The 17043-nt window shown below is 43.8% G+C and overlaps 1 protein-coding gene across 1 annotated transcript in view; it reads right to left on the minus strand.

Moving 5' to 3' along the window:
* COL22A1 (collagen type XXII alpha 1 chain) overlaps positions 1–17043 on the minus strand; it is a 305451-nt gene that overhangs the window by 191653 nt on the left and 96755 nt on the right. Inside the window, exons 11-14 of the mRNA XM_026454562.1 lie at positions 12861–12874; positions 11862–11882; positions 11644–11659; positions 1218–1223 (exon numbers count right to left, since the gene is read on the minus strand). Coding sequence (XP_026310347.1) covers positions 1218–1223; positions 11644–11659; positions 11862–11882; positions 12861–12874 — 57 coding nt within the window. The remainder of the gene's footprint in view (positions 1–1217; positions 1224–11643; positions 11660–11861; positions 11883–12860; positions 12875–17043) is intronic.

Genomic DNA, 17043 nt, shown 5'->3' on the forward strand with positions numbered 1-17043 from the left:
AAAAGGGAGTTTATTAACTAACAATAACAAGATCACGAGGTCCCACAATAGGCCATCTGCAGGCTGAGGAGCAAGGAGAGCCAGTCCAGGTTCCAAAACTGAGGAACCTGGAGTTCAATGTTCCAGGGCAGGGCGTACCCAGCATGGGAGAAAGATGGAGGCTAGGAGGCTGGGCCTGTCTCTCCTTCCACATTTTTCTGCCTGCTTATATTCTAGTTGTGCTGGCAGCTGATTAGACAGTGACCACCTAGAATAAGGGTGGGTCTGTCTTTCCCAGCCCACTGACTCAAATGTGAATCTCCTTTGGCAACACCCTCACACGTACACCCAGGAACAATACTTTGCATCCTTCAATCCAATCAAGTTGACACTCAGTATTAACCATCAGACACAGCCACTGTGAAAAGCTGTTATAAGTATTGAAGTCCTCCCAGGTGCTTCATAGATCATTACCAAAGCCTCCTCTAAATGAGAACAATTTGATTTGCAGTCACCAGGCTTTATGGTAGCAGGAAGGTTGGGGGATTCTTTGATCAAACAACTTTGTGAAAAAAAAATGCAGAGTTAAACCAAGTGAAGCAAGTTCCTTTACAGTGGGTTTTCTTGAAGGTTTACTTATGCCCTTGTTGATGATTCTCCATGAGGCCCTGGCCTACCAGACCCTTTTCAAAGGCATGAAAGGACCTGCCGTGGCTCAGAGCCCAGAGCCCATGCAGGGAGAGGGGCTGCTGCTTCTCAGAGCCTCATCTCGGGTAAAACTGGGTCCAAGACAAAATGAACAAGGGCTGTTTATTCTTAAACGTGTGATGGAGACCAGGCTGCCATTGCTTTCATTTCAGCAGAGGGTTTGAAGACGTTAGTTAGAGAATCAACCTTATTTCTAGGGTTAAAAGAGGAAATACTGAGACAGTCTCATATTGGCAAGTGTTGTATTTAGGGGTGATTTTTGGAAGGTGGGAGACATTCTAATTACAGTATGCCTGTCCATCCTTGGCTGGATACAAAGGGGCAGGTGCATGGTTTGGGAATATTTCATAAGAGAAAGGATTGTTCAATTGGAAGGATAGGGGATTTCTGTCATCAGTCGTTTCTGGGAAAATAGGGGCCAGTGGGTTGCTTTTGTGGATTAAACTATCACAAGCATCTTCCTTGGGAGATGCTGTCATGGCAGGTGCTTTCTCAGCCTCTAGTTACACGTCGGAAAAATGAGGAGCCACCTTCTCCTCCACTTCCCCATTTGGCTGTTCTGGAATTTAAATTTTAAAATCTGAGATTGAAAGAGGTAACCAGTACAGGAGGAGGTGATTTCTACCCGATTAAACACACATGCATGTTTAATAATAGCAGAACCAACAGTCAGAGTAAAGTAATATTAATCATAGTGTATTAATGTGATAGTACAGATGTTGCTGGGGATAGTTTATCTAGTTCTACAAGGCGCCAGGCACTGAGCACTTTACATCCATCACTGCATTCAACACCTCCCCACAACAGTTCTAGGAAAGAGACAGAATCATCATCTCCATTTCAGTGTTTATGAAACAAAAGCACAGACAGCTGATTAGCTCTAATCTAATCAGTTGATTAGAGCTGATTAGATTGGATTTATTCTGCCCAAAGTTACAGTGCTTGTGGAAGAGCCAGACTCCAGACCCTACAGTGTGCTTCCAAACGTCTTCACAACACTTCATGGTGTCTGAACTCACATCAGTTCCCTGGTTGCTTGGCAGCCCTATAAGCTAAGTGTTGCTATCCTATCCTACATTCAGGCACACTGGAGCACAGGGCAGGCGCATGACTTTCTCATGGCTACTGGGGAGTCTACATGGCAGAGTGAGGCAGGTTGGGGTAGTTCACACTTGAGCATCCAGCCGTAGCTCTCCCTCTCCAGGGATCCTGACCTTCCTCTTCAGCCTCCACCAGCCCTGCTCCCCTGGGAATACTGGAAGAAAGACTCATTTGACTGCCTCACAGGTGGAGAAGCTCTGCGTGGAGCCAGGAGATGGTGGTGAGCAATAGAGTGGGCTCAGCTCCCCACACAGCCTGTGTCTCCAAGATCCATGCTCTGACCTCTACCTGCCTCCTGCACTAACCTGCACAAATGGTGTGTCCATTTCCTGATGGCAGGGTCACCAGTCCATGAGCCATGTCCCTACAACCCTAGGAATCAATTACAGATTTTCCAATCGCAGGGAGCATCACAAAAGGATGAGGACTTCCTCTGAGGGCATGCGCTAGGTAGTGCATCCTTCCAGAATCAGGCCTCTGGGGGTGACTCGCCTCAGGTGTTAGTTACCCGCTTACGATGGCAGGTCCTTGAATGACCAGTCTATCTTCTGGCTATGGTGTGGTGGGAAACCCTGCAGCTGAATGCAGAGGGAGGGATGTCTTGATGGGATGGGCTCCTGCCTCAGGAATAAAGTAGGGGGCAGCAGGACACCTGGGCCTCTCCTCCCAGTTGCCAGTTTTCTAGCCTGGTTGGTTCTTTCAAATAGACAGATGCCCAGTAGATATCTGTGTGAATTTTTCTCATCCACAAGATGGGAGCACTGTGAGATGCAGAGCAGGATTTAATGACCTCTGCACTCCCAGTGTCTGGCTTGACATAGTGTCCACACTGCCCCATGTGCTTCAAATCTTTCAAGAGCCCTGTGGGCTTGTAAGGGAATGGAAGACTCTCCTACCTTAAAATCAGTCTTGTGTAAGCCCCAGAGACAAAGTGAACAGCAGGTATGGTAGAGAGGTAATGGTCCTTCGAGCCAGTGAGCCACGGCTTCACACTGTCCATCCCCCACCCTCCCTGCCTCCCCATCACTAAGTGCTGATGACTTTGGCCAAATTGGTGAAATGCTCTAAGTCTCAGTCTTCATCTGTAAATAGGGATGGTCAACCTAGCTTCAGAATTGGTGCTTCCCAAGGACATGGAAAACTAGGCATGTTGGTTTTAGATGGCTAAGGTAGTAGAAGAAACTCCTTTCTGCTTTCTTCAGGGATGTGGCCACCCTTACTGTGTATTCTAAGAACCGAACTAGAGGTCTCTGTAGAAGGGAATATGTTCTGAGTCAGAAATGGTAACATCTCTTTTTGAATCTTTTTTTACATGCTTAAGATAACCAAGTCAGCACTGCAAATACATAGATTTTAAGAAATGTCCACCCTGAAGTCATCCTGAGATCCAAGCACTTTACTAGAATGATTTCTGCCCTATGAAAACTTTGCTCCAAGAGAAACTCAACCTAACCCAAATATTTCATTAGTATTAATATTAGTATCACTGGTTCTTTTTTTTTTAATTTTTTTTTATTATTATACTTTAAGTTCTAAGGTACATGTGCACAACGTGCTGGTTTGTTACATATGTATACATGTGCCATGTTGGGGGTGCTGTACCCATTAACTCGTCATTTACATTAGGTATATCTCCTAATGCTATCCCTTTCCCCTGTCCCCTCCCCACAATAGGCCCCAGTGTATGATGTTCCCCTTCCTGTGTCCAAGTGATCTCATTGTTCAATTCCCACCTAAGAGTGAGAACATGCAGTGTTTGGTTTTCTGTTCTTGCAATAGTTTGCTGAGAATGATGGTTTCCAGCTGCATCCATGTCCCTACAAAGGACACAGATTCATCCTTTTTTATGGCTACATAGTATTCCATGGTGTATATGTGCCACATTTTCTTAATCCAGTCTGTCACTGATGGACATTTGGGTTGATTCCAAGTCTTTTCTACTGTGAATAGTGCTGCAATAAACATACATGTGCATGTGTCTTTATAGCAGCATAATTTATAATCCTTTGGGTATATACCCAGTAATGGGATGGCAGGGTCAAATGACATTTCTAGTTCTAGATCCTTGAGGAATCACCATACTATTTTCCACAATGGTTGAACTAGTTTACTATCCCACCGACAGTGTAAAAGCGTTCCTATTTTTTCACATCCTCTCCAGTACCTGCTGTTTCCAGATTTTTTAATGATTGCCATTCTAACTGGTGTGAGATGGTATCTCATTATGGTTTTGATTTGCATTTCTCTGATGGTGAGTGATGATGAGCATTTTTTCATGTGTCTGTTGGCTGTATGAATGTCTTCTTTTGAGAAATGTCTGTTCATATCCTTTGCCCACTTTTTGATGGGGTTGTTTTCTTTTTTCTTGTAAATTTGTTTGAGTTCTTTGTAGGTTCTGGATATTAGCCTTTTGTCAGATGAGTAGATTGCAAAAGTTTTCTCCCGTTCTGTAGGTTGCCTATTCACTCTGATGGTAGTTTCTTTAGCTGTGAGAAGCTCTTTAATTAGATCCCATTTCTCAATTTTGCTTTTGGTGTTTTAGACATGAAGTCCTTGCCCATGCCTATGTCCTGAATGGTATCACCTAGGTTTTCTTCCAGGGTTTTCATGGTTTTAGATCTAACATTTAAGTCTTTAATCCATCTTGAAATAATTTTCATATAAGCAGTAAGGAAAGGATCCAGTTTCAGCTTTCTACTTATGGCTAGCCAATTTTCCCAGCACCATTTATTAAATAGGGAATCCTTTCCCCATTTCTCGTTTTTGTCAGGTTTGTCAAAGATAAGATGGCTGTAGATGTGTGGTATTATTTCTGAGGGCTCTGTTCTGTTCCATTGGTCTATATCTCTGTTTTGGTACCCATACCATGCTGTTTTGGTTACTGTAGCTTTGTAATATAGCTTGAAGTCAGGTAGCGTGATGTCTCCAGCTTTGTTCTTTAGGCTTAGGATTGTCTTGGCAATGCAGGCTCTTTTTTGGTTCCATATGAACTTTAAAGCAGTTTTTTTCCAATTGAGTGAAGAAAGTCACTGGTAGCTTAATGGGGATGGCACTGAATCTATAAATTATCTTGGGCAGTATGGCCATTTTCACAATATTGATTCTTCCTATCCATGAGCATGGTATGTTCTTCCATTTGTCTGTGTCCTCTTTTATTTCACTGAGCAGTGGTTTGTAGTTCTCCTTGAAGAGGTCCTTTACATCCCTTGTAAGTTGGATTCCTAGGTATTTTATTCTCTTTGAAGCAATTGTGAATAGGAGTTCATTCATGATTTGGCTCTCTGTTTGTCTGTTACTGGTGTATAAGAATGCTTGCGATTTTTGCACATTGATTTTTGCATCCTGAGACTTTGCTGAAGTTGCTTATCAGCTTAAGGAGATTTTGGACTAACACAATGGGGTTTTCTAAATATACAATCATGTTATCTGCAAACAGGGACAATTTGACTTCTTCTTTTCCTAACTGAATACCCTTGATTTCTTTCTCTTGCCTGATTGCCCTAGCCAGAACTTCCAACACTATGTTGAATAGGAGTGATGAGAGAGGGCATCCCTGTCTTATGCCAGTTTTCAAAGGGAATGCTTCCAGTATTTGCCCATTCAGTATGATATTGGCTGTGGGTTTGTCATAAATAGCTCTTATTATTTTGAGATATGTTCCATCAATTCCGATTTTATTGAGCGTTTTTAGCATGAAGGGCTGTTGAATTTTGTCAAAGGCCTTTTCTGCATCTATTGACATTATCATGTGGTTTTTGTCTTTGGTTCTGTTTATATGCTGGATTATGCTTATTGATTTGCATATGTTGAACCAGCCTTGTATCCCAGGGATGAAGCACACTTGATCATGGTGGATAAGCTTTTTGATGTGCTGCTGGATTCGGTTTGCCAGTATTTTATTGAGGATTTTTGCATCATTGTTCATCAGGGATATTGGTCTAAAATTCTCTTTTTTTGTTGTGTCTCTGCCAGGCTTTGGTATCAGGATGATGTTGGCCTCATAAAATGAGTTAGGGAGGATTCCCTCTTTTTCTATTGATTGGAATAGTTTCAGAAGGAATGGTACCAGCTTCTCCTTGTACCTCTGGTAGAATTCGGCTGTGAATCCGTCTGGCCCTGGACTTTTTTTGGTTGGTAGGCTATTAATTATTGCCTCAATTTCAGAGCCTGCTCTTGGTCTATTCAGGGATTCAACTTCTTCCTGGTTTAGTCTTGGGAGGGTGTATGTGTTCAGAAATTTATCCATTTCTTCTAGGTTTTCTAGTTTATTTGCATAGAGGTGTTTATAGTATTCTCTGATGGTAGTTTGTATTTCTGTGGGGGCAGTGGTGATACCCCCTTGATCATTTTTATTGCATCTATTTGATTCTTCCCTCTTTTCCTCTTTATTAGTCTTGGCAGCGGTCTATCAATTTTGTTGATCTTTTCAAAAAACCAGCTCCTGGATTCACTGATTTTTTGGAGGGTTTTTTGTGTCTCTATCTCCTTCAGTTCTGCTCTGATCTTAGTTATTTCTTGCCTTCTGCTAGCTTTTGAATGTATTTGCTCTTGCTTCTCTAGCTCTTTTAATTGTGATGTTAGGAATGAAGGAAAAAATGTTAAGGGCAGCCAGAGAGAAAGGTCGGGTTACCCACAAAGGGAAGCCCATCAGACTAACAGCAGATCTCTCGGCAGAAACTCTACAAGCCAGAAGAGAGTGGGGGCCAATATTCAGCATTCTTAAAGAAAAGAATTTTCAACCCAGAATTTCATATCCAGGCAAACTAAGTTTCATAAATGAAGGAGAAATAAAATCCCTTACAGACAAGCAAATGCTTAGAGATTTTGTCACCACTAGGCCTGCCTTACAAGAGACCCTGAAGGAAGCACTAAACATGGAAAGGAAAGACCGGTACCAGCCATTGCAAAAACATGCCAAAATGTAAAGTCCGTCGATGCTAGGAAGAAATTGCCTCAACTAACGAGCAAAATAACCAGCTAATATCATAATGACAGGATCAATTTCACACATAACAATATTAACCTTAAATGTAAATGGATGAAATGGTCCAATTAAAAGACACAGACTGGCAAACTGGATAAAGAGTCAAGACTCATCAGTTTGCTGTATTCAGGAGACCCATCTCACATGCAGAGACACACATAGGCTCAAAATAAAGGGATGGAGGGAGATCTACCAAGCAAATGGAGAACAAAAAAAAGCAGGGGTTGCAATCCTAGTCTCTGATAAAACAGACTTTAAACCATCAAAGATCAAAAGAGACAAAGAAGGCCATTACGTAATGGTAAAGGGATCAATTCAACAGGAAGAGCTAACTATCCTAAATATATATGCACCCAATACAGGAGCACCCAGATTCATAAAGCAAGTCCTTAGAGACTTACAAAGACTTAGACTCCCACACAATAATAATGGGAGACTTTAACACCCCACTGTCAACATTGGACAGATCAACGAGACAGAAAGTTAACACAGATGTCCAGGAATTGAACTCAACTCTCCACCAAGTGGACCTAATAGACATCTACAGAACTCTCCACCCCAAATCAACAGAATATACATTCTTCTCAGCACCACATCGCACTTATTCCAAAATTGACCACATAGTTGGAAGTAAAGCACTCCTCAGCAAATGTAAAAGAACAGAAATTATAACAAACTGTCTCTCAGACCACAGTGCAATCAAACTAGAACTCAGGACTAAGAAACTCAATCAAAACCGCTCAACTACATGAAAACTGAACAACCTGCTCCTGAATGACTACTGGGTACATAACAAAATGAAGGCAGAAATAAAGATGTTCTTTGAAACCACTTATTCTTAACATTACAAAACACCCTCATCATACCCTTGTGATAGACCTTCCAAAATCCCCCAGCTGGACTCGCCATCAGCTGCCCATAGCAGCTTTGAAAAGAGAAAGTTAGGCTGGGTGCAGTGGCTCAGGCTTGTAATACTAGCAGTTTAGGAGGCTGTGGTGGGTGGATCATAAGGTCAGGAGCTCGAGACCAGCCTGGCCAACACAGTGAAACCCCATCTCTACTAAAAATTCAAAAATTAGCTGGATGTGGTGGTGGGTGCCTGTAATCCCAGCTACTTGGGAGGCTGAGGCAGGAGAATCACTTGAACCCAGGAGGCAGGGGTTGCAGTGAACCAAGATCACACCACTGTACTCCAGCCTGGGTGACAGAGCTAGACACCATCTCAAAAAAATAAAATAAAATAAAATAAAAAATAAAAAAAGAAAAGAAAGAAAAGAGAAAGCTATAGCTCTGGGCTGCCTATTCATCTTCCACCAGGAAAGTCATTTAACTTCTATGAGCCTCTCATCATTTCTAAAATAGAGGTTTACACACTTTCAGATGAGAATTAAATGTGGAGATAATTTGCAGACTATGAAGTATTATTGAAATGTGAGCTCTTCCATTGTAGCCCTTGATAACTAAGAACACTCATCCAAGTGCATGGGATGGATCAGGGAGAGGAGTGGGAAAAGATTGGAGGTTGCCCCTAAATTGGTAAGGTTAGGCATAGAATGATCTTTAAAAGAATATGTAAAGCTAAGGATCCACAATAAAGCACAGAAAAAAAAAAAAAGGAAAAGAAAGGAAAGGGCAGGAAGGAAGCAAAGAAGAGAGAAAAAGAGAAGGAAAAAAGCCTAGGCTGGGAGGAGAGGGTCTGGTCTGCATGCGGCCTCTGTCTCATATTAGCAGAGCAGAACAGACTCATTCCCCTCCTGTGTCTCAGCTCCTTCACCTGGAAGGGAGATGACACAAGGAGGAGGAGTACCTCTGGCTCAACATGGCTGGTAAGAGGCCTTGAGAAAATACTTGGGAAATGCTTCATATACAGGGAAATTCAAAACAAGCACCAGATACTATTATTTTGGGTAAACTACCCAAGCCTCTATTTTCCACCTATAAAAAGAAAATCAACACTCAGGGTATAAGAGGATGACAATGGATGAGATCCACTGCAGAAGACAACCAAGGCTCACAGAAGAGGGGCTTCCCTGTTCACAATGGCCGTTGTGACTCAAAATCAGGGCTTGGCTCCAAGTCCAGACTCTGATCTCTCTTCCACCCCTGCCTCTCCCTCCACCGCATACAAACTCACTTCCTTCATGATCTCATTTGGAGGCATATGTGGGCGGGGGGCAACCATCTAGCAGGAAATTATCCATCTCCCCACACCTAGTTGTCAGCATCCAGAGCCCCAGGGATCATCCTGTTACCTCATCAAGTAAGACACAGAGAAAACAGAGAACAAATATTTCTGCTGCTCTTTTGGCTAATTAAATATCAGGCCCTATTTCTAAATGTTAACAAAAAGACCGTTGCATTGCTAGAGGTGCTGTTACTAACATTCTTCATCCATTTGGTATGCCCTTTAGTGGGGTCTTAGGAATATGCTGGGCAGTGGTTCTGAAAGCATAGTCATGGGCCAGCTGCATCAACCCCACCTGGGGTTGTGTTAGAAAGGCAACTTCTCAGGCCCCACCCCAGACATACTAAATCAGACATTCTGGGAGTGGGGTCCAGCCTGTTGGCTTAAAAAGTCTTCCAGGTGATTTGGATGTTGTCTCAAGTTTGAGAACCATTTGTCAGCACAGACAAATGCAGGCTGTGAAGTCTGAAAACATGAACTCAAATCCTGGCTCATCCCCATGAAGAGGTAAAGTCACCTGTGCTTGGTCTCAGGTGAATTTTCATTTTATAGTGAATAGCCTGTAAAACAAAGACAGCAATATTTACCATGAAAGTTAAACTAAATAGCACATGTATGAATCCTAGCAGATAGCAAGTGCTTGTAAATACGAGGTACTATCATGATTCTTAGATGATCTATGAATTATTTTAGGTGAATTTGAAGAAAGGGAAGGTTCTTTATGTTGGCCTCCTAGAACATGCTTTCTAATAACACTCTCTAGGCTTCCTGAGGTTTTAGGAGTTACAGAAGTCCTCCTCAGGGAGAGGCTGAAGAACTCTGACATTTTGCAGCTGCTGGTTGCCTCCGGAAATAAGACCTCATTAATGCTGAGAGGGCAGAAGATGTCATTTGGTTTATAAAAAAATGGTGGAACACTATACTGGTGTAATGGTAATTATGTTTAACGTTTATGAGCACTTTTTACAAACATAAGTCATCTATTTTCATTAGCTCATTTAATCCTTGCAGAAACTCTCCGAGGCAAGTACTATTATAGTTGTTAATTTATGGATGAGGAAAGCAAGGGTTACAGGGCTAAGTAACTGACCCACTGTTACACAGCTGCTAAGTGACCCAGCCAAGGTCTAGATCCAGCCAGTCTGTGACCGGGGTCTGCACTCTGAGCTTCTCCTGCCCTCCCAGTTCAGGAGTCCAGCATTTACCCTTCCCATAAGTGCTCTCACCCTCTTGTACGAAGCCCTTGGTTTTGTGACTGGTCCATTAGACTTGGCAAGCACCTGAGCGTCAGATGGAGCTAGAGGAGAAATGCAGATTCCTATTCCAGCTCTGCCTGAGGCCCTGCAGTGCTGTGAACTTCAGAACTTCCCCAGTGTGTCCTTCAGCACCATGGACAGGACCTGCAGCACCTCTATTTATTCTAACTCTGGGCATTTTGCCCCTAACCTACAAGGCTATTTGAGGGCACATAAGCAGCTAAACTAATTTCCCCTTAAACCCTTTAATTATTGTAAAAATAGAAGGCACTCAACCACAGTTATCCAACTCGATAACCATGAATAATGCACATTAATGCACAGGCTAAGAATAGGAGATGGGGGTGCTGATTAAGCCAGCCATAAACAAAGAGAAAAGGACCCAGAGCTAGAGGCAAATGGCGTAAATATATCTATATCTTAGAAGTCTCACAAATATAAAGACAAAGGTCTAATTTATATTTTCTGGTTCAGGGGTTCTATAATGCAGTCTTTATATAAAGCTGATTCCTATAAGATTTTTGAAGGTCAAGAATTCCCAGATATCAGCATCACATTGAAGGAGGGGCAGGGAGCTGACACTGACCAATGCTGTGGTCAAAAGTGGGGGATCCCCACTCTTGTGTCTTGTATCAGACAGACACATGTTTGGCTCTACTTACTAACCAGCTCTGTGACCTTGGCCATAGCCCAGCCTTCTTAAAGGGACTGTCAGAGGCTGAAGCTCATAAAACTGAATAGCCTGGAACATTAAGAGGTCAGTAAAAGACTGATGTCATGATTCTTCCCAGTACATGACACTTCCTTTTCAAAGTCATTATACCATTCCACATAAAATCACCACAGCTGGCCAATAAATTCTGCATGGCTGCTATTGCTAAAACATGCTCATCTTACACCTCAGGGAGAACTTAAAAACATCAAAAGTGTGTGTGCCACCCCTCATTATGCCAAATATTTCATCAGTGGCAGAAACCCCTTGTCTTTTGGGGCTACCATAAACTGGGTAGCTTGTAAACTACAGAAATTTGTTTCTCACTGTTCCAGAGGCTGGAAAAGTCCAAGATCAAGGTGCCATCAGATTTGGTGTCAGATGAGGGCCTGCTTTTTGGTTCACAGATGGCTGTCTTTTCACTGTAACCTCACATGGTTACAGTGAAGGACAAATGGGCTCTCCGGGATCTCTTTTATAAGGGCCAATCCAGTCATTCATAAGGGCTCCACCCTCATGACCCAATCACCTCCCAAGAACCCCACCTCCCAATACCATCACCTTGGTGGTTAGGATTTCAACATATGGATTTGGGGAGCACGCACTTTCAGACCACGGTTCCCCTGATATGTAGAAGTGCCTTGTGGTTTCTGGAGAACTTTCTTGGTCACCACTCTGGGAGAGGGGCTCCAGGAAGAAAACCCACACGTCATGGAGCTCCCTTTTCATTTCTCCTCCCACTCTGCAGTCCAATTCTACCTCCAAGCAATCTTCTTATAACTTCAGGTAAAGTCTGCCTTTGAAAGACACTGAAGAAAGAACCTGATTCCAATCAGAAGGACCCATTATTTAACAGTGTGGACAGCACAAGGTGTGTCTGTCGTGTTGGGATAAGAGAAGACCTGACTTCTCTGTGAGTGCAGACCTGACTGTTACCCAAAGGGCCCCAATCCAATGAGAAGTAGGACTGAGTAGGAACATACCTTCTCTCCAATGACTGTGCCCTATCAGCCATACAGTGGCCAGAGCGATTTTTTTTAAAACACCCTACATCCCTACTCTCCTATTTACTCTTAAAAGTTAATCATTCTCCAAAGCTCACACTCCCATTTGCTGCCCCTGCCTAGCCCCCCAGCACCATGCTGGGTCCTCAGCTAGTACTTGCTATGATTTCAAGCAAGCCAGAAATCATTATAAAGTATTTTGTCCTCCTACATCGTTTTACAATGCAATCAATCCCATGAATGTGTGCGCATGTTTTTCTAAGCCTCAGTGCCCTTTTCCATGAAATGGGTATAACAATGCCTTTCACCTACAATCTACGGGAGGGACAATGCCCATAGAAATGCCTGGCTTGATGCTGGGCACTTTGATGGTGACTGGATTAGAAACACCCCTAAGGTTTCAGCAGGCAAAGGGGAATGCTGGGCGTGCAAAGAGGAGGAATCAATGACAAGGAGGCAGAGATATCCTGAGCATGACCACAGAAAGATAAACCCAGAATCAGCAGGAGACAAACACTGGGGAAGAATCCCGCGGGCCCCATCACGTCTGGCAGGATGTGCACACCAAGCACACTGGACTCCATCTGCCAAGTAACACAGAACAGCGTAACTCCAGTGGCAGTTTAAGGTCAAATGCAAATTTATGAGCACTTGCATGTTTCAAATGGGACAGTGTATGTAAACCAAATAAAGACATCTGGAACACAGGAATTCCAGGCACCTTGACCTTTCTTCCATTTGGTAATTAGCATCTTATTTGTTTAGCAAACCACCCCACAAAGACCCTCCCATGACGTGACTGTGGAACTCTCAGGTGGATTTCCTGCACACATGGCATCCTCTTCAGAATGTGGAGCCAAGGCTCTGAGAAGGCTGCATCCCAGGAAGCTGGAAGAACCTGGACTACTTGCCTGGTTCAGAGACTCACCTTTCACCACGTTCATCCTCTGTCAGGTTTATGGTGCCAGTAAAATGGAAGAAAACCATAAAAGACAATGAACTGATGTTTCTGTGACCCAAAGTTCTATCTACTGCTGAGTCAACGAGCCCAATAAAATTTAGCTGAGTTTCTTATATTTGCTTGCTGATTTTTTTTTTCTGGGGCACCATACTGTGAAATCTGAGCAGAAAATCCATATGGAGTTTTATTTATTGCCATATGGATTTCTGTGAAAAAGCTTAAGAAATGACTTTTTGGTGGTGCTTGTTTCCCCCTCTACCAAATGCTGAGTCCCTAGTTGCTGACCCAAGCATGACTTTGTGGGACACTTTGCCCCCGTTTCATTCCTGGTGGGTGTCAGGGCCCCGGACTATCTGTAAGATGTGGTCCAGGTTCCATCAGGTCCATCCTGTCCACTCCAGGAAAGATGGGTCTCCTCAGGACCCAACACTGTCCCACCTCCAGGTTATTGTCTAGGCAGATCCCTGCCTGAAAAGCCACTACCACCAACATCCCAACCCAACTCAACCTGCAATATTAATAATAGCTACTGTTCATAAAGAAAGCTAAGACCACTGGCAGGAAATGCATTGTCTCATGGCTCTGAGACACTGGAGATCTGCCTCAGGTGAGCCTGCTCTCTACTTAGCAACTGATCCGTTTCAGGGCTAAGCTTCTCAGGATCACCTTCATCTTGTTTAAACTGGCTCCTTTTGTGGTACCAACATGGCTATGGGAATTTCAAGGCTCTCATGCTTACATCCTTGGGCCCAGGGAGAAAAGAGCATCTGTCCTGGTCCTTCTAAGTGAAAGTACTGAGTCCGTTCTAATGGGACTAACCCGGAGAACGTGCCTGAACTGATCCTCATGCTTGGAGAAGACTCAGGCCTGATTCTTGCTCAGTCTTTCTGAAGTTGCTTCATTTACCAGGTCCCTTGCTATCTCTTCCCGTGGATAAACTTGCCAACTCCTCACATCAGCTAATGAGCCAATGAGAGTGTGCTGTTGTTGTTACTGTTATATTCCATGTATGGGCCAAGGTCACTCACTTTCTCTAAGCCTCAGTTTCCTTAGCTGCCAAAGAACAGTGATTCAATCAGCTCTACAACTTCCCTTCATTTTAGTAACAATCAGTGATTGTGTTTCCTGGGCACATACTAACTGCGTGACCTTGTGCAGGTCACTTGACCTCAGTGCCATGTTCTCATTCTTGAAATGGGCACAGTGTTGCCTTCCCTGAAATATTGTCTTAATGATGGGAGAGTAAGTATGAAATACCCTTAGCAGAATGCCTGGCTCATGCAGAAGCCAATGCACATTGCCGCAGCAGTTAATTACAATTCCAAATATATATAAAAAAACACAGCCAGAATAAGAGTATTACCATCCCTGGACCCATCGAGCTCTGGTCTACCCAATACCCCCAAACTCAACCCAACCTATGTGGCAATTACTTTGGAGACAACAGTCAGCTAAGAAGTCAGTTGGTTAGCCTAGTCTCAATGCATGAGTCATGAGTAGCCTTCTACCCTCTCTAGACGCTATCAATCCCCTCAGCCCACTCTGGTCTCCTCATTTCTGGAGGAGAAGCAGAGACTTCAAGTTACAGAAAAGAGCCCCAGGGGGCAAAGGCTGGGGGTGGGCTGATTCCCTAATCTCAGAGCTGCTGCCTGAAAGCGACTTTATGCATCATCTCATTCCACCTCCTCCATTGTACAGAGGAGGAAGCAGAGTCCCAGAGAGGGAAGTGACTCACTCCAAATCACACAGCTAATATGTGGTGGAATCTAGACTCAGACTTCGCTAAAAATATCAACTGCAGGAAAATGTCAACTGAGGACAGAGCCAGAAGTGCCAGCGTCCATTCAGCTGCCTGTCTCTCCTGCCAACATTGAAGATGTGAGGAGGTCTCCATGGCCACAACTATGCCCTCACAGCATGAGACCCTTGAATGTGATGCTACAGGTAGGACTCCTGTCACCAGAAGGTGCCTTCAGGTGTGAGGAGAACAGGCATCCAAGGCTGCCCACTGTGAGTTCACCCCAGAGCCAATGAGGCAGAGATGCCCTGCAGTCCACGGGGAGGAACGAGGCTGCCAGTCCCTGCCTGGTGACAGGAACACATGTGAAGGACACATTCGTTGAGAGGAAAGGCTGGTCCCAGAGGCACATGGGAAGGAGGTCACAGAGCTGCATGGTATTGCCTGGTAGGTACCACCCAGATCGAGTGTTCTGACCTCCAGACCCCGGCAGCCCTGGATCCTGATTTGGAGGCATACCTGGGTGCCCTCTTCATACCCTGTGCTCAACCTCTGCCCACTGGAACCGAGCATACAAGTAACAACGAAAGTAGCTGCTGGGCTGGGCACAGTGACTCACGCTTGTAATCCCAACACTTTGGGAGGCCGAGACAGGCAGATCACCTAAGGTCAAGAGCTTGAGACCATCCTGGTCAACACGGTGAAACCCCATCTCTACTAAAAATACAAAAATTAGCTGAGCATGGTGGCGCACGTCTGTAGTCCCAGCTACTCAGGAGGCTGAGGCAGGACAATCGCTTGAACCCAGGAGGTGGAGGTTGCAGTGAGCCAAGATCGTGCCCTTGCACCCCAGCCCGGCAAAAGAGGGAGACCCCCGAAAAAAAAAAAAAAAAAAAAAAAAAAAAATGGAGAAAGAAAGTAGCTGCTGAACATTGTTGACAGGAATGCAGATGGTATCACCACTGTGGAAAACAGTATGGTGGCTCCTCAAAAGAAAGATTAAAAATAGAACTACTGTATGATCTAGCAATTCTGCTTCTGAATATTTATTCAGAAGAGTTGGAATCAGGATCTCACAGAGATACCCATAGCAGCATAATTCATGATAGCCACGATATGGAAACAACTTAGATGTCCATCAGTGGATGGATGCATAAAGAAAACATGGTATACTGAATTGCTAGATCGTACAGTAGCTCTATTTTTAATACCCAACAGAATGCCATTCAGCCTTTAAAAAGAAGGAAATTCTGTCATTTTTGACAACATGAATGAATCTGGAGGACATTATACTAACTGAAATAAGCCAGATGCAGGAAGACAAATACTACATAATTCCACATATGAAGTACCTAAAATAGTCGAATTCCTAGAATTAAAGAGTAGAATAGTAGCTTCCAGGGGTTGGGGGAGAGGAAATGGGGAGATGCCAATTAATGGGCAAAAAATCTCAAGCAAAACGAATGCATTCTAGGGATCTGCTGCACCACACCGAGCCTATGGTCAATAGTACTGTACTGCACACCTAAAAGTTTGTTAGGAGGGTAGATCTCATATTGCGTCCTTACCACAATTAAATGAAACTAATTAAAAAAAAAAAAAAAAAAAAACTTAAACCAAGAAAGTAGCTACTGAATTTGAGCATCTAGGTTCCAGGTGCTTGCTTTTAAATCACAGAGAAGTCATGAAAAGTGGTGGGACACTTTTAGATAGGGAGATGGAGGCTCAAAACTGATGGCAGAGCCAGAGAGTGGCAGAATGAAGACATGAACTACATCTGCCTGGTTGTACCACTTAAGTTATGCTGTGTGTTGTGCTACATCCAAACTGCTTTTCATACTTGTGAGATAGGCATTTTACACGTGTGCCTATGCTTTTAATGGAGGAGCTCATTGTGAAATAAAGAACGACATAAAGAAATGTGAGGGAGAAAATAAATGTCCTCATAACTTTTTCACCCACAGACAACCAGTGGTTAATAATAGGGATTTGTCTCCATCGTTAATTTCTCTGTCCCCCCCACCTTCCAGTCACACACACACACACACACACACACACACACACACACACGCAAACACAGCTGGTGTCATACTGTATACACATTTTGCAACGTGCTTAAAAATGAACAGAATATTGAAGATGGCCGAATAGGAACAGCTCCAGTCTCCAACTCCCAGCGCGAGCGACACAGAAGACCAGTGATTTCTGCATTTTCAACTGAGGTACTGGGGTCATCTCACTAGGGAGTGCCGGACAATCGGTGGTCAGCTGCTGCAGCCCAACCAGTGAGAGGTGAAGCAGGGCGAGGCATCGCCTCACCTGGGAAGCACAAGGGGGAAGGGAGTCCCTTTTCCTAGCCAGGGGAACTGAGACACACAACACCTGGAAAATTGGGTGACTCCCACCCCAATACTG

The sequence above is a fragment of the Piliocolobus tephrosceles genome, chromosome 7 (genome assembly GCF_002776525.5).
Source record: "Piliocolobus tephrosceles isolate RC106 chromosome 7, ASM277652v3, whole genome shotgun sequence".
NCBI lineage: Eukaryota > Metazoa > Chordata > Mammalia > Primates > Cercopithecidae > Piliocolobus > Piliocolobus tephrosceles.